Below are 24,548 nucleotides of genomic sequence, written 5' to 3' on the forward strand. Positions count from 1 at the left end.
GATGTGGCTAATTGTGTCCATGAGGGATGTGAGCAAACCCTGGTCCTGCTCAGGGTTATCCAGCTACCATCCAGCTCCTCCTCGGATCCAGCAGACTTGTGTTGGCATAGAAACACCCTGCAGGGTGCCAGATCCACTGCTTTGGGCGTGGAGCTGGCTTCAGAAATTATATTGGACCTGGCTTTGAGTTCTGCCTTCAGCCACTTTGCTACAAAGGCAGCTGAGCTTTCCTTTGCCTGTCCCTGTTCACACAGGGAAAACCTAAGGATTTTGCTGTTTTTCCTCAAGCAGACCTAACTAAAGACAATGCTGTTTTTTTTCCTCCCTCCACTGCCTTTAATTCAATACTTGCATGCTATTTTTCATGTTTTCTCTGCTTTTAAATGCATGCACAAGGGCACGAGAAGCCCTGGAAGTTGGAAGTGGCATCCAGAATAAAATAAACCCTAGGAAAGTTCCCTGCTTTTGATGAGAGAAGCCAGCTTTTCCCTTTGTGCAGCTAATGGACTTTTCTCTTTGTAGGTTAATAGATGGGACTAATATCACAGTGGAGGATGACCATATGTGGCTCATTCCCTTCTCTTTTGGAGAAGATCATCTGCTCACAATCCATTTTGATAAAACTGAAAGTATTGCAGGGCTTCGCTTTTGGAACTATAATAAATCTCCAGAGGATACCTACAGAGGGGTAAGTAAAAGAAAAGGAGCACTGCCAGCAAAAATATACAGCAGTGCATTGGAAAATTGGTACTGTGATGAATGAATATAGCTGCCTTAATGGAACACCATAAATCTTTCTAGATTGTCTGAGGCTGAATTTTGTGGCAGGTATAATGCATTCCTGTCTCCACAAACAGCAGATAGTAAAAAAAAAAAAAGCCAGAGATGGTTTAAAGAACTCTTCACAGCTGATTTTTCTAAGAGACACATACAATAGCACATATTATTTTCAGGATATATGATTCTGAAGTGGTATCCTCCCAATATCTTGTATTTAGACCTACTATTTGATTCTGTATTTCCTGAAATGCAAGGACTGATATGAGGGAAACTTTTCCAAAGAAATTCTGTTTAGGTCAGGTTCAGAAGGCCACTCACTCAGTACTGCCTTTTCCAGGAAGAGTCTTTTGAAATATTAATATTTAATAAATGGGAAGTTGCCACCTTCAAGCAGTTTAGATAAATTAATTTACCTAAATAATTTTTAATTTTTAATAATTTAAAAATTAGTAATTTAGCAAAATAGCTTTTAATTTTGTAATTTCAGCTAATTTAGCTAAATAGTAATTTAGCTAAAATTAACATAAATCCTCTCTTATTTGCCAATTGCCTGCTTTATATTTTTTTTTTCCATACTAAAATGTTGGGATTGACAATTGACACATGATGGAGATAATTTTAGACCTTTTCACTCTGAGTTTGGCTGTCTCTTCCCCTGCTCTACTTACACATGTAATGATAACACTTGCGATGATAATGACAACAAACCAGAGGTTGCTGTTCATTGCACAGAAAGTTTAGGAATCCACCTGTTGCCAGGTTTTCCACCCCAAAAGACAACTGTTGCATTCTCGATTCCAAATTCAGGCAATAAATAAGAACAAAAATGTTGGCACATATTAGACTGGAGAGATGACAAAAAGGATGTTTATGAAATCCCAGCTGATCCAGAGATTTGAACAGAGAGCCCCTGATTTTGTGCTCCATCACATTTGCCCAGCTCGTTTGACACATGGGAGGGTTCTGGAGCATTTTGAGCATTACCATCTAAACATACAAATGTTTAGAGGGCTTTTAGTGACATTTATGTCCTGATTTCAGCTGGGATAGAGCTAATTTTCTTCCCAGGAGCTGTATTTTGGAACTAGGGTGATAATAATGTTGGCAACTTACTGATATTTTAGTTATTACTGAGCAGTGCTTATTAAATCTCTAAAATCAAACATGGTATTTGGTTTCTGGAGGCCAAACCAAGAAAAAAAACCAGAAAGGTGTATTTTCAGCAGTTTACTTGGCTAGGTAGGAAAAAGAAGTGAGTCTGATACAGGTGTCTACCTGCAGGAATACTCAAAGTCCCATAAGAGTTAGTGGATACCACTTAAAGGAGGAGCCCATACCTGCACTCTTGTAGAAGGATAAAATAAATTATTTGGAAAACAAAAGATGCAAGGTCCACCGGGCCACAGGAAAGGAGGTTTTAGGCTGTAAACCCAGGGCATCCTGACATCTGTCTCTTGAAGTACTGCTGCTCCTTCTAGGAACCAGTCCCTGGGTGTGAGATGGGATGATTTGTTAGGCAGCTGCAGGCTGGGGGATTCTATTCACAGCTTTAGTGTGAGAGGGTAATGGCAGTGACTGTCAGAATGAAGACTTGGGTGCTATTTGCAGCTCTGTGAAAAATCACCTTGGGAGAGCTTTGTTATGCCATTTGTAAAATGCAATAGGTGACGGCTGAGTGCCTCCTCAGATGATGAGAATTACTTAGAAATGAGGGCTGTAAAGGGCACATAAATATAAGCAGCTGTGGTATAACAGGTACGATTCCATCTCTGACTCTCCAGACTTCCCCTTCACTACGTGTTTCCGTTTAGGAAAGTGTATTTCAGTGGATTTCTCACTTCCTCTCCTTAGCCTGGCAGACTTATTCAGCTGGAAAGCAGCATGCAGAAGAGTTTCTCATCTGAAAAAGATGTTTCCTTTATTTGATCCCAAGTGTATTGAAGATGAAGCCAAAAATAGTTATTTCTCCACACTTGGTAGTCATACAAACATTCCCTCCTAATTAATCTTCATGGAAATTAACTGAGGCCCTCCTCCAGTCTAGCACAAACTGGTACTTGGTGAGAGACCCAGGGCTGCCTGTGATGAACATTAAGTTATATTTAACAAATTAGTGAGCAAGGTGCAGTGATTAATTGTTGCAGCGTGGTTGAATTGTTCTGCACCTGGGATCATGGATACAGCTCCACATGGTGCTGCTGGGGGAGGGTGATGGAGCCAGGACTCCTTCATCTGCTGAATAAATGTGCCTGAATTATTCACTTTAATCTCCAGAGGTTGGATAAGGTGTGCTCACATCTCTGAAATGGCCACAGCTCAATTGTCTGTCTGGTACAGGTACCTTTTCTTTATTCATATGCCCTGAGGTTACACACAGCGCTGCTTGGCAGAGGAGTTTGTATGATCCTGGAGAAGTCCAAGTGCCACCTGCCACAAAGATAAATAGAACTGCTGAAATACAGGCTGCTGTAAATGCAACAGGAGCACCAAAGTCTGCTCTGGAGAGAGCAGCAGGCTGTGGGATTTCTGGAAGGGTACCCCCAGCCAGGCTGGGCAATCCCGGCTGCCTTAGCAGAGCATTCAGGTGCACGATGTCTCCTCAGATTTCCTTTGTGACATGGGCTGACTTGAGAGCTTCCCATTCTCTTGATGTAAATATTGCTGCAGGTCAGGAAGCAGAGGATTGTTTAGGTTGGCAAGGAGCTGTAAGGTCACCATGTCAAACTGCAAACCTCACACTGCCAAGGTCAGCACTGACCCGTGTCCCCAGGTGCCTCATCTACACCTCTGAAATCCCTCCAGGGATGGGATCTCCACCACTTCCCCGGGCAGCCTGTGCCAATGCTTGAGCACTCTGTGAAGAAGGGAGGCTTCAGTTTGCCGACATCTACTGCCATGCAGTAACTGAAGGATCTGTCAGTACTTTTTTTTAGTATTTTTCCCCCAAATCCTCACTTCTGCCATCCAAATCAATGTCAGTAATGACATGGACACTATGGATTGCAGCTTTCTTTTGCCAAAGGAAGTCACACTCTAGAGGAATGAAATAAATACAGCTAAGTGAAGTTATTTCAGTCTGTGAAGTGAATGGAATTGTTTACAACTATTTTAATGGAAGTCATGGCATGTAATATCAGGTAATGTTATGTTTTGCTCTTTTAAACCAGGCTAAGGTGGTCCATGTGGTGCTGGATGGGCACAGCATCTCCCCTCTGGAGGGCTTCCTTATCCGCAAGGGACCAGGCAACTGCCACTTTGACTTTGCTCAAGAAATTCTCTTTCTTGACTATCTACAGCCCCAGCCAGCTCCCAAAGTACACAGGAGGTAAAGTAGGATGTTTATGTTGTCTGAACCACATGATTTCTCTTCACTGTTGCAGTGTCATTTCACATTCTCTGTTGGAGCTGCCTGTGAGGCTCCTGGATGAAAACATGGAGCACTTAGAGCAGAGCTTCACTTGGTTTTAACCCTGACCAAATTGCTCTGTGGTCTGAGGGGAGTCTGGTCCATCATCACAGGTGGAGGTTGGGGTGCTGTGTGTGGAGGTTTAATTCTTTGGGTTTGTTCTCTTTTCTGAATGAGCCAAGGGTACATACAAAACCTGGTTTGCCTTGTGTTTTTTTGGCAGGAATGCTTCAAGGACACTGGAACAAGCCAGTATGGACTATGAAGCACCATTAATGCCCTGTGGTTGTATCCTTCCCTGTCATCTTCCTTGTCATACGGGGTATTTTAGAGTTGCATACCATGGTTAGGAGTCCTGAGCTTTATAAATCCAACAATTTTGGGTGCTTTAAGGTATTAACAAGATACAAAGAATATGAGAAAGGCTTCCATAATGTATGGCTTAAGAATAAATCAGATCTGTTTTCAGATCCTCTGGTAGCTTTTTCTCCTGAACTGCAAGTAAGAGTGTCTGACATCATGGGCTGCACAATAATTTTTCAAACTGCAGATTAAATAGTCTGTTAGGACAAAGCTTCTGTAATGATATTTTCCTTAACAGCCTTTTGCTTTTCAGTTATTTTCCAGTTCCAGCTCCTGACGAGTTGGGGTGATCCCTACTACATTGGTTTGAATGGGCTGGAGTTATTCAATGAGCACGGAGAGCAAATCTTACTGACTGAAAACAGTATCCTTTGCACACCAAGCACCCCTGGCCCTGCTGATGCACTGTAGTCCCTGGCAAATTGTCACAGGGCATCACTCCACATTGCCAGCTTGTCCTGTGGGATTAACTTGGCTTCTATTTCTCTGTGTTTTGGTGATGAACCTCTTTTCCATATGTTTTTATGGATTCTGTATACTTCCAGAACGTTTTTTCTCTCAATGGGATGCACCAACAAAGCAGGACAAAGTCAGAGAAGGGAAGGCTTAAGAAGGGTGTGGTATTTCTGCTCTTGACATTTCTTCTGTGGTGGGGAAGGACCAGAACGTTTGCTGAGCTATAAATTCATAAGAAAATAATGAGTTCAGTGCTTTTTTTTTATGGAATCTTTCATTGCGCCTCAAGAAAGAAATTTTTCATAACCCTTGGTCTGAAGATTTAGGCTGTTCTAGACACCCAATGCAGTGATGAAGATCAGGGCTGAGAGTTTGAATTTGATTCATTGTTCCCTGGATATCTAACAGAGGGAATGAGGGGTGTGTTGGGAAGATTGATGTTCATCAAGGTTGCACTCCATGCTCTGTACCAGCTAAACTCTTCTATGAGCTGAAAGCTTCGTACCCCAACATGCAGCTCCCATAGTTCAGGGGCATGGAAGGAGCATTTCTTAGGCCCTGGAAAGAATAAATAGCACAAATGCTGCAGGAATTGTCTCTAAGGATCCTCACTGCTTAATAAATAGGGAATTCCATGAAATAAAGGCTTTTCCCCAAGTGCTATTTTGATTTGTATCTTGTAAGATACACCCCGAACTTGAAACATTTATAATGGACAAGAAACATTTTGAAATTGAGAAATGGTAACAAATTGTCTTTAAGAACCAGGGATCTTTAACTGACCGGGTACAGCTCTACAGAGCAAAACAGTGCCAGGTAAAGAACCCTGAGCTCCTTTTGAATGATCACCTTTCCTGCCTGTGCAGTTGTGTATGGGTTGTATTAGGATCCCAAAAGAGCATATTTGTCTTAGTGTAATGTTTAATATGATAATTCACAACTGAATCAAGCATTTCTTAAACATTTTAAGCATTGCTGTGTCATTCCTTCAATTCTTTATGAGTAATTGCAGACTTTTAAAAGCAGGACAGGGGAAATTAATGTCCCTCAAACTGGATTGCTCAGGATTCACAATTCTGAAGGCAGTGCCATCCATCCACGTTTCTTTGCATATCTTTAACATTCATATATGTTTTTAATGTAAATGTTCTCTTACAGGGGAAATCTGGTTGCCTGTTCAATGGGGGTTTAATCTTTCCCTCTCAAAGAAATGAAAAGAGGTTTTATTACAGTTACTGATTTTTACCACAGACCTTGAGAAACTCAAGCAAAACCTAGTCTGACTGATGACTGCCTCCTGCAAAGACACTCTTCTTGAGATAGGTTTTATATGAGGAATTTGCACAAGTTTATGATAATAATATGGGACTTTGTCACCAAAAAGCTGGGAAGAGCCTATTCCTGCCAGTGGAACTTTATTGATGAATTCATAAGTACATATTTGAGAATAAATTAAATGCAGCTAGTTACTTGATTCCTATTTTAAAAATAAATTGGAATGCCAGAATATCTAAGGGTTTGTCCTGCTTTTAAATATGTGCCCCCAAGTTCCTCAGCTATGCAGTCCTGGGAGTCCTGCTGTAGTGCTGAAAACTCATTCATGGAGTTGGGAAGAGCATAGACTTTGAAATATGGTGTTTCTGAAATATCCATTTTTGTGGGTTATTTATGCTTAAAGTTTTTTTTTCAGATATTGCTGCTTTTCCAGATAGTGTCAACATTTTAGATGATGTATCTGGAGACATCCGGACTCCAGACAAACTGATTGACAGAGTGAATGACACCACTGATGGCAGGCACATGTGGCTGGCACCAGTTCTTCCTGGTTTGGTACATTTTCCCTTTTCATTCTGTTCTAGTCATGTGTGTGGATGGAACTGGAAGCATGGAGGAAAGGGGAAGCATATAGAATTCATAGCTAAATTTGATTTTAGTAACAGATGCTAAATGATGCTTTTTAGAAGTTGTTTTTATTGCAGCCTCTCTGCACTGCACAGGCAGCAGCAATGGAGGTTTCCCAGGTTTGTAATCTCCTCTCTCCACGGGACAACAGCAGAAGATTTTCCAGCGATGGTTTTTGAGTCACTGTGACAAAGATACTGATGAAGGAGTTCCGTGCAATAAACACCTTTCTGGTGCTTTTCCGTTCATTTTTACAAAATACAAGTAATGTTGTTCCAGCAGTGAGAAATTATTTTTTAATCTCATTATCTATGTTGAATTCAAATTCGTAGATTAGGGATGGCAGACTTAGTCTTTCATGTCCTAAGGCCACAGATGATTCATCCCTTTTAGAAGGCCCATGTTTAATAGCTGGGATATCAAAAATCTAAGCAGGAAAACTAGATAAACTTAGATGACTTCTGACCTTGTTTTGGGAAAGGACATTTTTTAGGGGCCTGTAATGGATGTAATTAAGGTGGTTTTATTTCTTGTAAGAGAATGGATTTAGAAAGAAAACAAAGTATAAACTTGACATGTGGTAAGTTATCACTTACAGTGTTGGTGAACTCCTCACTCTGGATGTTGCAGTTATTAATTAGAATATTAAAAGTGAGGAATTGTTAATTTATATCATGATGTGTTGTGATGAAGGGCTATAATTAAGGTAAAGCTTTTAAGTATACTTGGGAGCAGTGAGTGCTTGCATTTCCTAGGGAAGTGGAAGGTCTGTGTGATGCTTGAGGCTCCTGCTGTGTAGATCCCAGTTCTTGAATCCTGGCAATTTGATGGGATGCTCAGATGTGTCTTATAACAGGATGACTGATTGATTTGACAACCATCTCAGTGTGCTCATGTCCTTAGAAAAGACACACTTGCAGAGGCTGTTTCACTTGGGAAAAAGGAAGATAACAGGCACTGGAATTCTCTCTCTTTGTGTTGTTCTGCCTGACACCAAAATACTGCAGAAGAGCACAAAATACCAGTATTAAAGGGTAAATTGATAATGTGTGAAATTCAGGAGGCAGAAGCAATTTAATGGTGTTTTCTGTCCTTGGACTGTAGCAAATTACACCTCTGTAAGATCCACAGAGTACTTTTCCCTCCTCCCTCTTCCCTGGGATGGTTGTTGAGCTCGGAGGTGCTGGATGGAGCAATCAGCCTATTGATGCTCAGCCTCTGGAGCTGGGCTGCTGAACCAGAGCCTGTGAATGCTCCCATCCTCAGTGCAGGCTGCTTGGAAAGCTGCTTTAACTCTTTCATGTGTTGGAAGCTTCAAAAGCTTGAAGGGAATTGGCATTATAGCCTATAGCCTTTCTTTTTCCTTTTTAATTCTGAAAGTGGCTTCCTGTTTTTCAAATTAATTTCTTACATCAGCAGAATTTGAATTATTTGTTCTGCTGTTACTGATTATCATTTTATTTCTTTGTTTGAATGGATTTTTAATCAAATGTATCATTTGCTGTGGGATTAACAGTTGTTGTTGGAGACAATGCTCCAGTTGTCTCATGGAAAATCACAGATGCAAACATTTCTATTGATCCAATCTACCTTTCTTTCTTCAGTAAAAAAAAACAAAACCCAGCATAATGATTTAATATAACCTTCTCTTGTACATCAAAGGATTAAAACTTCAGAGGATGCTAAAGATGAAGCTTAAGATATGTTGATCTGAAGTTGATATAGTGGCTCATAAAAGGAAAAGCATGGAATTAACTATAACAGGCAAGATTGGTTTCCTGCCTGCCTAATCTTTGGTCTTAACATCTTGACATTAACGTCACTGAAAGGCAGATGAATAATACCTCAAGCAGTAATTGTTTAGCAAGCATCTGGAGGATTGTCTCTAAATTCCTGGCAGTATAACTCACACAAAAAAATGCAAAATTTCTGCAGTAGCTTTCAGGGCATACAGGGGACATTTTAGTCTTGCAAACAGGAAGGTGGATTCCATTCATATTTGGTAGAAAGAGATGGAACTAGAATAGAATAAAATCATTGATTCAGAGAGTGGTTTGGGTTGGAAGGAATGAAGGAAGATCATCCAGTGCCACCCCCTGCCATGGGCAGGGACACCTTCCACCAGACCAGGCTGCTCCAAGCCCTGTCCAGCCTGGCCTTGGGCACTTTGAGGGATTCAGGGACAGCCCCAGCTGCTCTGGGCACCCTGTGCCAGGGCCTGCCCACCCTCCCAGGGAACAATTCCCTCCCAGTATCCCATCTAACCCTGCCCTCTGGCAGTGGGAAGCCATTCCCCCTTGTCCTGGCACTCCAGGTCCTTGGAAATTATCTCTCCATGCAGAATAGAACAGAACAGAAGAGGCACCAGCCTATCTTACCCCTAAGGACATGTCTGTATTTGGTTTATGAAATGCTCATTAAAAGTGTCTCTCTCCTCCTCCTCCAATTTCCAGGCAGTCCGGGATGACAAGGATGCTCCAGATCTCATCTTCTGTTCTTTTGAGAGTAGCTGTGGGGTAGAGCCAACATCTGGGAATTATCAGCAGGGATGAGAGCTGAACTTCCATCCTCAGCATCAGTTATCTCTCCTCCAGCTATATTTCTTTAAATATGAACCTCTTTTGATGTAACATGCATGAGAATTCAATTTCTTTGGGGACTTTGTGCTGTTAAATATAAATTAATTCTCTTTTGCAGGTGAATAGGGTGTATGTCATTTTTGATGTACCTACTACTGTGTCAATGATCAAGTTATGGAATTATGCCAAGACACCTCAGAGAGGTGTGAAGGAGTTTGGTGTAAGTAATTTTCCTGTGCATTTTGTATGTCCTGGTGAGTCAGCTGGCTCCATTCTGAACGTGTTCTCACAGTTTGTTGAAGTGTGATTCCATGTAATCTCAAAGGATGGGATTCATCTCATTTAACTCTGCATTTAATATTAAAATGACTAATCTGTGCCAGTCATCTGTCCTCCCTTTTTTTGTCCAGGGAAAGAAAACTTTATCTGATTTTTGTCTTAGATAATTGTCTTAAGACAGGATAACACTTGCCTTTTTCCACTGACTGTAGAGTAGGCCTGGAAGACTAGTTTGAACTACAAACCCAAGTTTTAGACAGCTGAAGTGAGGTGAGATTCATTAATTCCTAGATTTAAGAGTGATTCACTCCAATGAATAGAATGGCAATTATGTAAAACACGAAATACATTTTTAATTACCTACTTGAAAGCTGCAGTAAAAAACATCAGTGACAAGATAAAAAACTTGGGGAGGAAAAAAAAATCAAACTCCAGCAGTAAATAGAGAGAAATGGAAAACAAAAACTAAATTAATAACTGGATTTGTGAAATAAATAGGGCAAAATGCTTTTTAGAGACAACTGCTGAAAGCAAGGCCTGATTTCTCAATGGATTTTTGGTTTATTTCTTCAATGTTTGTAGCTTCTGGTCGATGATTTGCTGGTGTACAATGGGATTCTGGACATGGTGAGCCATGTGGTGTCAGGCATCCTCCCCACGTGTGACCCCGTGGTGCCCTACCACACCATCCTCTTCACGGATGACGAGAGGATTTGCCACCGGGAGAGGAGAACTGTTATCAGGTACGTGAGTGGATCTGGCCTGGGACAAAGAATTTTGGCTTTAAAAACTGGTTTGATGTGACTGATGTCAGCAGTGTGTGTATTGCTGAGGAAAATTCCCTTCCAGAGCATGCCTGGCCTCACTTGAGGAGGAATAAGTAGATTTTTAGATATAAGGACCAAATTACCAGCTTTGTTTGCAAGCATCTTTTAGCACTTCCTGGTACTCATGATTTATATTTACATCAGTTTTCATGAATGCCTGTAAACACAAAATAAAAAAGTTAGGCTTCTTTAGAGAAGGATTAATAAATCCCAGTGATATTACATAGAGGGGGAAAAAATAGAAAGTTCATGAAAAAAACAAGCATCAAAATTAAAGAAAATTAACTCCTCTGATTTGACACACATGCTAATTAAGAAGCCAGAATTCTACTATTTTATAAACAGTCTAAAATAATGAACTTCTAAAATGAGAAATGAATTGCATTTGGGGGAATGATAGTTTAAAACCACTAAGTTGGCAATCTCATGGAGAATGTGATGAAATGCAGTGAAAAATGCATTTACATTTAGAAGGTCAGGATTGGTAGGGTCTAAAAAAACAGTCCCTGGCAAGGAGAGTAAAGATTTGAAAGAATAATTTATTTTAAATGGGATTGAAAAGTGAAAAAATGAAAGCTTATAGAAATGAACACTTTCTTGCATGTTGGACAGCTGACAAATAGAGTGTTTTGCACATGCATCACTTAGAAAAAAAGGCAAGTTTTTCATGGATAAATGGTGTATGATCCACTCAGAAGGACATTTAGAAATAAGCAGAAGGAACATGAGATGCACTGAATAAAGACAGAAGTTCATATTTGCCTGCAGGGTTTGTTTTCTTGTGTTTCCCTGAAGCATTGGCTGTTGGCCACTGGTCCTGTCAGAGGTTAAATAAAATATTATTGTTTGGATGTGTTGTGTTAGACTTGTGTTTTTGTACGAGTGGCTGTGTTGTCATGGTAAAACTTGGAGGTGAACAATTTCTCAAAGTGAAAAAGTCACTGAAATGAAAATGCCTTGAGGAAATGAAAGTTTTGAGGAAATTTTCAATGGGATACAAAAAAGAGGAGGATGGAAAACGAACCTTTACTTTCCCCAGCTTCAGATCTTTCGATGAGTAAAATTATTTTATTGAAACCAGGGAATCACCAGCTGTAATCACAGACCTTTTTTACATAACTTCCTTTGCACATATTTATAAGACATATGTCCTTTGATCTACTTTAAAGAGGAATTTTTGGGGTCACAAACACTGCATGGTCTCTCTTCCAGTCGGGGACATGCTGAGCCTCTTCTCCTCCAGACTTCTGTGCAGGAGTTTTCTTGCTCTTTATTCCCAGCCTGGTCTGCAATCATCTTTTCTCTTTTTTTCACCTCCCACCCTACTAAAATACAGGGTACTTCAGCAACAATGGAAGACATGCTGGATAATATCCCTTCATTTTAAAAATGATCTGGAGCTTTTAGGTACTGTTGCTTGTGATGTTGGCCTATTCTCTTTCACATGGCACTGTTCAGAATTTTATGAACCTGAACTTGAGTCTGATATTATCATCAAGTTTTGGTTTGCTTCAGTATTGGCTGTCCTTCTTCACTCTCAGTTTGAGAGACATTACGTTTTTCTTCAGAAATAGAAACCCATGTTGTGCAGTATTTGGAAAGAAATAATACACTTCTTTATTGCAAAGGTACAAATGAGTTTTTTTGGTCTATGTGAAAGGGAGATTTTATTAGTGAAGTTCTCCTTACCTTTCAATTCAGCTCATATTTTTCCCTGTAATTTGTTTAGTTTAATTTACCTTTGAAGTTATTACTTCTTTCCCAAAAAGAAATGGTTAAAATTTTGCAAGCAAAAAAAAGCCTGCAAGCAAAACTTGTCACAGTAAATGAATTTTGTTTAGTTCAGAAAAGTTTCAAATAATGCTCTTTCAGAATTAAAAAGCAGTGTGGAAGTTCCATATGAGGGTTTTTATACCCGCTTTGTGCAGCTCTGATTTAAAATCTCACTTTGCTTTGTGGTTCAAGCTGTGTAGGCAGGCTTCAAAATTGTAGAATGAATATGATATTTATATTTGAATGTGTGCCTGAATGAATGCCACTAATTAAAACTGGCAAGAAATCCTTCAGGTGGATGAGGGCAGGATAATTCCTGTGTGGGTAATCCTGTGTGCTGTGGCTGTGCAGTGGAGCTGTTGAACTTGCAGGACTCCAGACTCCCTTCTTTGGTATCCTTGTCCATGACTCTCAGAACTTTCCCCAGTGTTGATTGTTTTGGCCGTTGTACTGATTTCAATCTTTTCAGCAATCATGTGGGGGATCAGGATGTACGAATGATGAATGAAAATGAGATTGTCACCAGCAGCAAAAAGAAACAAGTTGTGGCTGATCCGGGTGAGTTCTGTCTTCCACATTTTTCTTCTGCTCAATTCCTGCAGACACAGTGTGGATAATGAGCATTGTTATAGCCCTAAACTGGGAAAAGTGGGAAGTCTTATGTATATTTAGCTCTGCTTTTTCTGTCATAGAAAGGCAAACTGCAAATTTCATCATCTGGTGGGTTTCTACTCTGTATCTAAATCTGAAAGGGGATGATGTGGTTGTGGCTCACAACATCAAAAATGCAGAAATCCTCAGCAAAGAAACTGGCTGAAGATAAATTGAAAATGGCTGTTAATTGTTCAGGTTCATTGATAGCTCTTGGAATAAATCATTGCTTCCCCACTGGCCTTTTAAGCAGCTTCAGAGATGGTTCAGATGTGTCTGAGAATCAGCTGCTTGTGGCTCCTTGACCAAACTCAGAATCACAGTGAGTGTAACAAGGGGGAAACCATGTTGACTCTATTCCTCCCACTGTCTTTCTGGTTGGTCTTTTTGCTTACAAAGTGATAATTAAAAAGACAACCTCTCTTTTTTCCCAAGGAGAAAGAGTAGATTGTATTTATAGTCTGAAGAGTACCAGTCATTCATTGTAAATTACTCAGAATAGCTCCCTAAATACATCTCAAATTCTCAGCCAAGCTGGTATATTCATGATTGGTTTTCTCTCCTGAGCATGACACTTTCTCCAATTAGTTCTCTAGAAAGTGTTACAGATATTATTTGATGGCTTTTAATAACAGTTCTGTAGGAGAAGGATTAAAAATGCCATTGCCTGTAAAAAAACAGCTTGAAAGTTATTATATTTAACAGTACTTGCCAAAAGTATCCTGGACATCTCTGTGCCCACTGGAATGGCATCCTGGCTTCCAGAGCAGACCTGTCCAGTAAAGAACAGCTGCCACTGCCATGGCCATCACATCTTTTCCAGCACTGAGGACACAGAGCCTCTGAAGTCACCAGCTGAGGGTGCCCGTTGCCCTCTGCCCTATGTCCCCTCTGCAGTCCTGGCTGGTATCAGCCACAGAGGGTGTTGATAACACATTTGTGGAATGATTTGGGTTGGAAGAGACCTCAGGGGGTTCCCTTCTTGAGGGAGGGTCCAGCCTCCTACTCAGGAGAGTGTCAACCCTGAGTTCAGAGCGGGTTGCACAGGAAAGCAGTTCCATGGGACTGTGGAAAAGCTGGCAGCACTCACTGTCAGTGTCAGACACATCACTGAGGAGGGTAGCTCTGCTTCATTCTGGGGTGGAAAGAGAAATGGGCATTTTTGTTCCTCATTTTACTCCATGGCTTCACTGTTAATGCACAGTCCTAAAGCAGCCCTTCATTTTCCTCAACAGCTCTGCGCCCCAAAACCTGCATCTATGAGAAAGGACTGCAGAGGAGGAAAAGATAACAAGGAGAGTCCTGAATGCATCCAGCCCTAAGTAACTGCACTCCAGATCTCCAAAATATGCATATCCAAATGGAAGATTTTCTATGTCTGCTGCTGCTGAACCACCTCCTCTTGTGAGGGGCAGTTTTATTTGCTACAGGAAATTTTTTTCAAAATGAAATCTGAAGCATGAATTCAGTTTCCTGGGGTTTTTTTTGGTCATGATCTGTCTGAATTTTCCCCCTTATCTCTTAATTGAAAATCCAGGGAAGAAGGGACATAAAGAAGAGCGTGAGAACCTTTTTGCTGACAACTGTTCTGCCAAGTACTGAGAACTTGGGTTAAGCAGGATTGTCCACAGGTTTTTTAGATTATTTCTAAAGCTTTTATTTCTAAATCCTAGCTGGATGATCACAAAGATCCTCACTGGAAGGAGGTGTTGCTTTATTTCTGATGCCTGTAAATAGTTCTCAGGGAAATGCACTTATTAGAGGAAATACTCTTTAGCTGTCTGTCTTTGGGCATGTTTTGGTGCCAGGGCTGTCTGCAGGAGCTGCCACTGTTTCTGACACCCAGACAGGTTCCACTGGGCTTGCAGAAATGTGATGGATGCTTTTAGGAAGTGGCTTTATCAAAGTTTTATAAGTGCATTTCAGCTGTCACCTTTTCATGTTTTGCAGTAAAATAATTATTTCTTTCATCATTTCTCTACCATGGAAAAAGCAAGAGAGGTGTTTTGCCTGGAGTGCCGTTGACAGGCGCTCTGCACATCCTTCAGAGTTCTCCTGCTACAGAGCAATGTTTTTTCCTCCTATTTTGCCTGAATTTATATGAACAAGGGGGCCATGCCTCTGTGCTGCTCTAACCAGATGTTGCCAGCAACAGATCATCACTTCTGAGAAATGGTAAATGCCTTTTAATTAGCTGAAGGTAAGGAGAGAAGTGCATTAAAAAAAATACCCTGCACATGTAGTTGTTTAAATAAAAACTCTAACCAAGTGAATATGCTGCAGGATTTGCTATGCAAATGTACTTTTCCCTGAAAACTTGGTGTTTGTGACAACCTGTAAATCTCTTCCATGGATTCTCATTTAGAACTTGCTCATTCCTGTGATTCTGTGATTGTTTCCAGAGAGAACTGAATGCTGAAGTCAGGATGTGCTTTTACACATAAACCACAGATAGTGGTGCAGCTCAATTTAGAACCAAACTGTGCTGCTTCCCTTTCTGCCCTGTCAGGAGTGTAATATCTTGTATATTTGCTTTTTAAAACTTCACTGCTGTTGCCTGAGCTGAAAGGACACAAGATAATGCATTTCCCAGGTTTCTGTGTACTGATGGAACAAAAGAATTTATTTTGTACTAATACAAACTACTTTACTTTTAAATGTAAAAAAGTGTGTGAGTACATTGTACTTTGTTTAAGTGCTCTTCCCAAGCTGCACTGACTAAAAAACCCTCTTGTTCTGAGATCTCTCCCCTCGTTTGTTTCTGGTGTAATTCTACCAAAAACCAAGTGCTAATTTTTGCTCCAAATCATCTAACAGGCAGCTCCAAATGAAAAAGAGGAGGAGCTGAGAGGAGGGGTATTGGAAGGGCTCAGAGCAGATATAAATGTCTGTGTTTGGAAGGGGAGAGGGTGTAGCAAGGTTTTCAAGGCTTAAGGCACAATCACAGATTTGTCATGTAGGCAATCTCTAGATGGGATGGGGCCTGTCACATTGTTTGTTCTGAGAAAATTGCATTGGCTGTGCAGAGAAATGAAATCTGCTGTTTCCTGGCACTGAACAGCATCTCTCTTATTGATCTGAAAAGGTATGAGGGGGAGAGGACTTCCTCTGCTCACCTGTCTTCTCTGTATCTGTCTGGAGCATCTCAAGTCCTGCCTGGTGGGCTAGCCATTTTTCAACTCTAATGCTCCAGGTTTTAGACATTATTGCAGACTATTTGGTTGAGCTCTCTCAGGGTCACAGTTCTCTCTGTGTTTCCCTGCCACCAAGTCTTCCTCATCTCAGTTGGTGACTGCAACCAATTTTCAACATCTTTTGCCCCTGGAAATCTGTATCCAGTGCAGCTGGTCTGGCATCTGCCACAGAGTGCAGTGGCTTCAACATTTACCATCCTCTCCCAGCAGCCCTTGTGCCCATTCAGATTCCCCACAGCTGCCACATTGTGGAAAGACCACGATAGTCTTGAAAATATTTTAAAAGATTGTCAAGTTGTGGAACATCTTCCCCTGCAGTGTCTGTGTGTGAAAGAAGGGTTTGCCAGCAGGCTGTCTGGGATGACAAAAACCACCAGGGCACAGCCTAATGGACTCCTTGGTTCTAGTCAGTCATTCTAGAGAGCAGCATCATGTTTAGAAAATACTTCATTCATCTCTGTGGGGTAGGAGCTGTCAGTGTTTGCCCTCCTAATTGGAGCTGAAATGTAATGACCCTTTATATAACCAAAGATAATTAAGAGTCCTAGTCAGCCCTATGCACTCAAACATAGACACTTGACTCATTTCTCCAGTGAATCAGGGTTAAAAAAAAAGGGATTTATTCAATTTTTCACTTTTTTTTTAACTAACTCCTCACAAGTACATTCATGTCAGACTGGCATTTACAGGAGGGACAAGAGGAAGAGTAAACATGCAATCAAGAAAATCCCCACAGAACTCTTAAGTCAATGTCAGGCACAGTTTCATCAGGAGTAATTCAGCAAGGATGTGCCCAGTAACATCATTTGACATTGTCAAAAGCACAGCAAAGGAAAAGGAAGGATTCATAGGAATTCTTGCTGAAGATTTTGATGTAAATTAATAAAGTTTCACCCAATTTCAATATCTGGGCCCCGCAAAGACCTTTATGCCATATTTGTTCACCTTTACCTGTTGTGGTTGGATTTAGAGGGCTTGGATCAAGATAACAGAAATCAATTTGTTTGTCCCACAGTGACACTGAGAAGGGTAGAGGATAAAGAAATAATCTGTGAGGAAGTACATGCAAGGCTGCCTACTTTTTGATCTAGAAAAAGATATTTTTGTCAGTGTTCACAGTGTAATCTGAAATGCTTGGGAAGACCTGCAACTTTTCAATTTCTGCCTTTTTGTGCTTTAATCCAGGAGCATTTATACAGGGAGAGGCACCTGGCCATGGATAAGGGAGCAAGCAGTGGTGCAGGGTGTAAGAGGCAGCACAGAAGACATGGAAACCTGTGTACTCCTGAGGCAGGACACTCATCCACAAACCCATTGGAGCTGCATCCAGCAGCTGAGTTAAACTGAGCCCTGCTCATGGCTTAGGCTGGACTGGGACGTGAACTGCACTGCAGCATCCTGCTCAGGTGGTGCTGTTCTCTGTAAAATCTCCTGCTCCTGCTGCATTTGTACCGTGTCCCTGCTGTGTCATTCCCCTGGTGATGCCCAGCCCTGCCACGTCAGGGATGTGTGCTGGCCTGGTGGCCCTGACAGTGCCCATCAGGTGCTGTGGGAATGGATGGAGGTCTTGGAACACCCTGCAATGGCCAGGGACAGGAGCTGCTGCCAGTGAGGCTGTGAGGGGGAGAGCAGTGCATGAAGGAGGTTGAATGGAGTCTTTACGCTTTCTGAAGTTTCCAGAAAATGCTGACTTCCCAACAGAAGTCAGGTAGGAGCAAACATGAAGGGCTGTATTGACATCTGGGTTCTGCCACATACAGGGGATGAAGTCAGCTTTCCTTTGATTGATTTGTAGGAGAAGCATTCCCCATTCCCTCCTGCTCTCTGCTGTCCTCCCTGCTGGATGCAGCTCACCCCATGCTGGGGAATACAGCCAGTGGTGGGAACCCAAACCTTGGGTAGGGTGCCCTCCGTGTTCTGGGGCTGCTGATCCATGAGGCTGAGCTCCAACAGGACCTGGTCTTCTGGTAAAAGTCACTGAAGCAGCCAAATCTCTTCCAACATTCTTCAAGAAATGTGAACACCAGACACGATGTGGTGATGGCTTCACCATTGTCCTTCACCAGGTACTGGAACTGTGCACCCTGCAGCATTTGAGGCACCTTCCTGGGTTCCCTTTTGGCTTTTTTCCTCATCATGACTATCTTTTAGCTGCATCATCATGCTTAGAAGGTCAGTTTGTCTGCCAAAACCGTTCTGGAAGTGCTGCCCAGAGTCACTGTTTGCCTTGCTGGTGTGACCAACCCGTTACACTCTCCAGACATACGTGCTCAGATGTGCTGCAGGATTCGTTTCATTTCTTACATCTCCCATAGGAAGGGCTCTTGCTCTCTGATCTGGGGCGTCACCCACTCCTATGCCACAGCACTGTGGCTCCTGTTTGTGTGGGGTCCCTGTTTTTGGGAATGGCATTGCTATGTTCTTGCTGGGCTGTTGTGTGCCCAGAGCTGTGCTAGAACTGTTCATTTTGGAGATGTCTCCTCTGAAGAGGGACCAGTGTGACATCCTGGGATGGTGTTTGCTTCCCTCTGTGGGCTGAGGCCCTGCTGGTCAGAGCACAGGAAGGAAGGGACTTCCTGGCTCAGGGGTCTCTTTGCCCATTTCTGTGACTATTTGCTTGTTTGCTGAGAAATGACTTAGAGCCCATGTGAGACACAAACATCCCTTTATCACACAGCTTGTATCACCCTAATGGAATTCTGTCAGCTGAGGATAAAATGTGGACTAAGAAAGCAATTATAGAGTGAATCTCCAAGCTGCAGGAAGAGCTGAGAGATGGGGACCAAGTGCCCAGCTGGAGTAATTTCTTGTCCAACTGGCCTCTAAATCTTGCTGGAAAGAGATCAATTTTCCACCCTTGTCTGACAGCATTAGTTCCCTTCACTCTGGCTCAGGACCCTGTGAAGTGCTGCAGTGTTAAAGATCTGGGCCCAAAAGGAAACACTTGCAATTGGTGACTTCCTTCTTAGTGACCTAGACATTACTGGAGAAGGGGGAAATCAGGCTGCAGACCTGTCTGACGGCTCTCTGGTGTTCTCTTCCTGAGCTGCTGGCTGAAGGAGGGGACTGACCATCCCAATGAGCAGCAGGATAGGAGGATCCCAGCCTGGAATATTGCTTCCAACACCCCATGAGCCTCCACCCATGGCTCACTGCTTTGGCTTTAATAAGGAGAGGAAAACCACATGACCTGTCAGCTGCCTTCCCCAGGTGTCCTGGTTATTTCTGGAAGGTCTCAATTATGCAATGAGACCACAGAGAGATCCTGCCTTTAGCTTTCAGCTTGCACATGGTCTCTTTGGGTGTGACTAAAATCAACTTGACTCACAAATTCTTGGTGTTGGTCTCTGTCCTGTCACTCATGGGACTTCCAAAAATGCTAGCATGCACAGACTTTGTGCAGTTTGTGGAAAGAGGATGGGCATTTTGGAGAACTATAAATCCAAGGAAAGAGACAGGTAGATTAGCTCACGCTCAACTCCTCCCCCTAAGATATCAGAGAAGCATTAGGGATAGAAAAGACCTCCAAGATCATTGAGTCCAACCTGTGACTGATCACCACCTTGACAACCGGACCAGAGCATTCATAACTCCTCAGTTACAAAAGCAGGCAGGTCTCTCACCCAACTGTAGAAGAAAATATCCAAAAGAATGATGGAGGGAAACAGCACATTAAAGAATGGCAGGATTTTGTTGGCAGCAATGTGGCAGCTGAGGTAAGGTCCTGCTTGTGCAGGAGGTACACGGAATGGAGCTTGAGGAGGATAAAAACACAGAGTGAGGGGACAGGAGCAGATGTGTGCCTCAGGGAAAATGCTGCCTGCAGGTAGGAAGTGAAATGCAGCAGTGCTGGTTGGGATCATGGAATTTGTTGTTTCAGAGCTCCATTGCTTGTTTTCCTCAGCTTATCTGGATCTAACTGGGAAAGGAGCTTCACACTGGTGTTTGTCAGAACATTGTGCTGGGCTGAGCATGTGGAAGTGAACGTCAGTGCTAAAATAACTTAGAAATAGCCAAGTCTCCTTCTCAGCAAAAGAGCATTTACAACCTGAAAGTCTTGTGGCCCTGGAGAAGCCTGGGGTGGGAGCCGTGGTAGGAGAAGTTTTGGGTCTGAACAGTGCACCTCAGAGCCATCAAAAGGGTCAGGAAGAGACTGGAACTCAGCTGCTGCCTCCTGAGAGTGTGAGCCCAGCTGGGAATGATGGACTGAACTGGTCTCCAGGCTATCTCTGAACTGGTCTCCAGACTGTGCCCAGTCAGTGCAGCTGGAGCTGAAACAGAAGTGGGGCAAATGCTGGGATGCAGAGCAAGTGTGGTCAGCAGCAGGGCAAGGGAGCACAGAGGGAGCTGCCGTGGCTGGGAAGGTTTCTCAGGGAATTGCCTCCTCATGCAGGGGGACCATTGTGCTGGGGGAAGAGAAGGATCCTGTGGTGGTAAATGCAACGAGCCAGGACAGCTGAGCCCTTTTATCTCTTTCATTGAGAATTCTCTTCTGCCTGACAGCGTGAGGTGGCTGCCAGAACAGAGGTTTCTGTGTGAAACAAGCTGGGGAAAGGACTTTCATCTTGAGCAAGAAAGAGCTTTTATGTCTCATCAGAAAGGGCTGGGGGCTGAGGGAGCCCCAGCACAGCAGGAGGATGCTCTGGCCAGCACAGGGAGCTGGGGCACGGTGGGGCTCAGCCCTGTAACGCCCCAGTGGGGCTGTTCCTGCCTCTTATTATTCCTGGCTCTGTGCTCCCATTCATCAGAGGTTTCCCTGACTGCTTTCTGCAATTACACACCTCTTTTTTTACCTTACAGAAGTCAGACTGGGTTACACAGAGCTTCAAGCAGTTTGGCCTGGAAAAATTCTAGGGATGGAGGATGCACAGCCTCTCTGGGCAATCTGTTTTAATACTTAACTGTCCTAATAGGGAAAAAGTTTTTCCTTTGGCATATAATAACCTGTACTCTCCCCCTTCCCCTGATTAAAGGCACAGATCAGCCTGGATAAGACTTCTGGCATTGCAGAAAGGTCATCTCTGTTGTTGTCATTGAGCTGCGTAATAATAAATTCCATCTCTCAACTATAATTTCAGATTTGCAGATTAGCAGAAGTCCTATGATCCGCCTCTTTCCTGGTATGCTGGAGGCACTGCTAAAAATAGAATAAGTAGTAAAGCTACCTGAAGTGGTCTGAGCCTAAACAGTGGTAAAAACTAATTTACAGTGAATGTCAGTTCTGGCTTGTTTCCAAAGGAATGTTTTGGGATGGTTTGCTATATACTGGAAATTGTTTGGTAAGGATTCGTTGGTGAACAGATGAATCAAAGTGACATTTCCATTACCAACAGGAGATCTGTCTCTGGTCAGAATTCATGGGGAAGGATGTGGGATGGTAATATGACTTTTTATTATGTTTAATATTGTCAGAGAAATTAAATAGCCACTATTATTCATCTCTCTGGGGTAGTAACATATCTGAATATTAACACGAAATGGGAAATCTGATCAAAACCCACTGACCCAGCAAGGCATTGATGTGTATTTTAATCACTCTCTTTGGGCCACTCAGATAATTTACTCTTCATAATAAATTGGCAAGAAGCTGTGGTCTGCGTTTCTCAGGGCAGGGCTGGGGAGGATCAGTGTTCTGTCCTTGTGTGTGAGCCCTTTGGGATGTCCCCTCGTGTTCCCAGGGGAGCAGCATTAAGGCCCTCAGGACATCTGCACTTTTGTCACCTGCCTGTGGGTTGGGAATAGGTGTCCAGAGATGATTTATAGGGCACTTGTTTCCCTGTCAGACTCCGGAGAGGTTCTGTGGGGGAGAGCTCCAGCTCAGAGTGGAGAAGTAACCACTTACAGAAATGGAGGGATAGGAGAAATGGGAAAGGGTCTTGGGAGGCACTTTCACCTTGGAAAACAAAGATTGTAGGTTTATTGTGAAAATTACTGAAGTCAGGTTGAAATGGAGCATGCCAGAGGCACTGGCTGTATAAATGTATAGAGAACACATCATGAGGAGCAGACATTCAGGGAGGACTAATGGAGAAGGCATTACTGGTAATTAATGGCACTGTCCAAGCCCTTGTGACTCACAACTCAGGACAGATGATGCCTGTAATTGATATAAAGATGCAGACAGTTGCCTAAAACTTGCTGTGCTGTATTTTAAGTCATAAAGCAGAAGAGCTGGTGGACTTGTTTTGCATAAAGCATTTGCATTATGCAGGGATATTATTATTAACAGTACTAAGGGGTAACCCTTGAGGTCATAAAATTCATGGTTCAATGAGTGACTTTGACTGCAATTATGCATTAGAGATATTAATGAGAAGGCTGACAAATGAATTGGTGATGCATGTAGATCTAACCACAGCAAGGAGCCCTCCAAACCAGTGCTGCAAAAAGTTTGCCATTTATCTTCTTTATCCACTGATGCAGATGTAAATTAAGTTCTTTTATTCTTTTTAAAATGTTGTTGTTGTTTTTGTTGTTAGAAGCTTGTTTTTATTGCAATGGTTTAGTTTTTGCAGCACAGAGTTTATTATTCAGGTTTGTTTACTGGAATGCTGTCTGATCAGAGGGGTTGGACAAGCTGACCTCCAGAGGCTCTTTTCAGCTGAAATTATTCTGTGATTCCATGAGCAGTATGCATCAGGACCCTCTGTTTAACACAACTTATGTGCCGAAGAATCTGTTCTGCCAACTGGAGCCCATGGAGCCACAGCAGGGGCAATATTAATAGCTTGCTTATTTAATGCAATCAATCAGTGCAAACTACAGATTGCCTGAGGCTGGAAAAAGTATTGTTGTCCTCACACTTCTGACCAGACACCTGCTCTGGGAGATGACACGGGGGAGGCAGCCTGTGCCAGGCTCTGAGGCCCTCAGGATACAGGCAGGAGGAATGCCCAGCGGCCAGCATGACCCTTGAATGAGTGTGATACTAATGACTCTACCCGGGCATGCCTGCAAAATAGCAAATGGAATGCCTGTAGTTAAGAGAGAAAAGGAAAGAAAGTAATTTGGTCGGGTACTGGGTCTTCGAGCTTGAGAATATGTGTTCAAGGAAAAAAAATAGTTTAATGAAGAGTAGACAGAATGCAACATGGATTTAAAGGCTAATTTTTCACTGTGTGTCTGATTGCCTGCCCTGCCTGTCTCCATACAAGTAGAGTTGATAACATTTTGGAGAGAAGGCTTATTTATGCTAAGGGGGCAGGCAGGAGGGGTTGGAATCAGTGTGAATTGTCCAAGAAGAACAATGGCTGAATCTCTTTAACTGTCACAGTAATGGGGCTGTGTAATTGCTTTTCTGTCTGAATACCAGGCAGCAAGACCTAGAGCCTAAAGACAGAGCAAGCTTGTAACAGGGCACATTCTGGCAAGCACAGGATGTTAAAAATCAACGCCAAAAAATTGCTTTCAGGCCTGTATATTTAAGACACTGCTGTCTTAGTTTGGTTGTGCTGACTCAGTTCTGTGCTCTGCAGGGAGAAGGGCTCTTCCTGCAGGTGTGGGCGGCCAGCCCTCACCCTCCTGTTGTGTTAGGAGTGGGTGAATGCAGAAAAAATAGACTGGACACAGAAAAACTCTCTGGGATTGTGGGCAGACAGCTGTGCTTCTCTCCCCAGCAAAGCAGTAAGGAAAGCTGAGACTTGTGGAAGGATGAAAGGACTTGGTAATGCACATCAACAAGAGGAAAATGAGTAGAAAATCAATGGATTTTTTTACCTGTATAGAAATCGGGGAAGGTGCCTCAAGTACAAGGAAATGGTCACAAAAATAATGCAGTAATTGAAGACTGAGACATCTTCACAGAGCAGAGCTGCCTTGAAGGTATAAATGCAGCAGAGGGAAAGGAGGAATTGAGGAGTCTGTAAAGGACAGGTGGAGTGGGTTTGTCCTGCTGCTTTCTTCCCCTGCCCCTGAGCACTTGGGCTGCTGTGGCTGGCAAGGTTCTGGGACAGACTGTAAGGCTCAGAAGGTGCAAATACCTAATAATAATAATATTAACAATAATAATAATGTATAGAAGCTCTGACAAGAGTGACCAGCTCCAGCTGGATGCAAATGACCTGGAAATTCCTCTGGAATAGCTAAAAGCCAAGACTATCAGAGTAAAAGACCTGATGCACATCTCCAGAGTGGGTGGAGGTGATTCACAGTACAACTCACCCTGTAGAAGAAGACACTGAAACCTGAAGGGAACCCAGAACTGACACTACTTGACCAGCCCTGATGATGTAAGGTGAATAAAAATAATTCATGGGCTTGTGCTAGATCTGAGGCATGAGGGGAATGAGACTAAAAGAGAAAATCTGAGCATATTGTCTGGTCTCATGAGTATGAGAAA

General features: G+C 42.6%; 1 protein-coding gene across 7 annotated transcripts in view; it reads left to right on the forward strand.

Annotated features, from left to right (window-relative positions):
• Nucleotides 1-14,480, forward strand: part of KATNIP (katanin interacting protein) — a 54,477-nt gene extending 39,997 nt beyond the window's left edge. For all 7 annotated transcript variants that reach the window (XM_068206632.1, XM_068206638.1, XM_068206636.1 and 4 more), the window contains 9 exons: nt 523-688; nt 3,948-4,105; nt 4,410-4,474; nt 4,803-4,913; nt 6,696-6,835; nt 9,605-9,706; nt 10,348-10,508; nt 12,835-12,923; nt 14,252-14,480. In XM_068206632.1, the coding sequence (XP_068062733.1) occupies nt 523-688; nt 3,948-4,105; nt 4,410-4,474; nt 4,803-4,913; nt 6,696-6,835; nt 9,605-9,706; nt 10,348-10,508; nt 12,835-12,923; nt 14,252-14,307 (1,048 nt within the window). In that variant the 3' untranslated portion in view covers nt 14,308-14,480. The remainder of the gene's footprint in view (nt 1-522; nt 689-3,947; nt 4,106-4,409; nt 4,475-4,802; nt 4,914-6,695; nt 6,836-9,604; nt 9,707-10,347; nt 10,509-12,834; nt 12,924-14,251) is intronic.
• Nucleotides 14,481-24,548: the final 10,068 nt, after the last annotated feature.

This window comes from Anomalospiza imberbis, chromosome 16 (assembly GCF_031753505.1).
Source record: "Anomalospiza imberbis isolate Cuckoo-Finch-1a 21T00152 chromosome 16, ASM3175350v1, whole genome shotgun sequence".
Lineage (NCBI taxonomy): Eukaryota > Metazoa > Chordata > Aves > Passeriformes > Viduidae > Anomalospiza > Anomalospiza imberbis.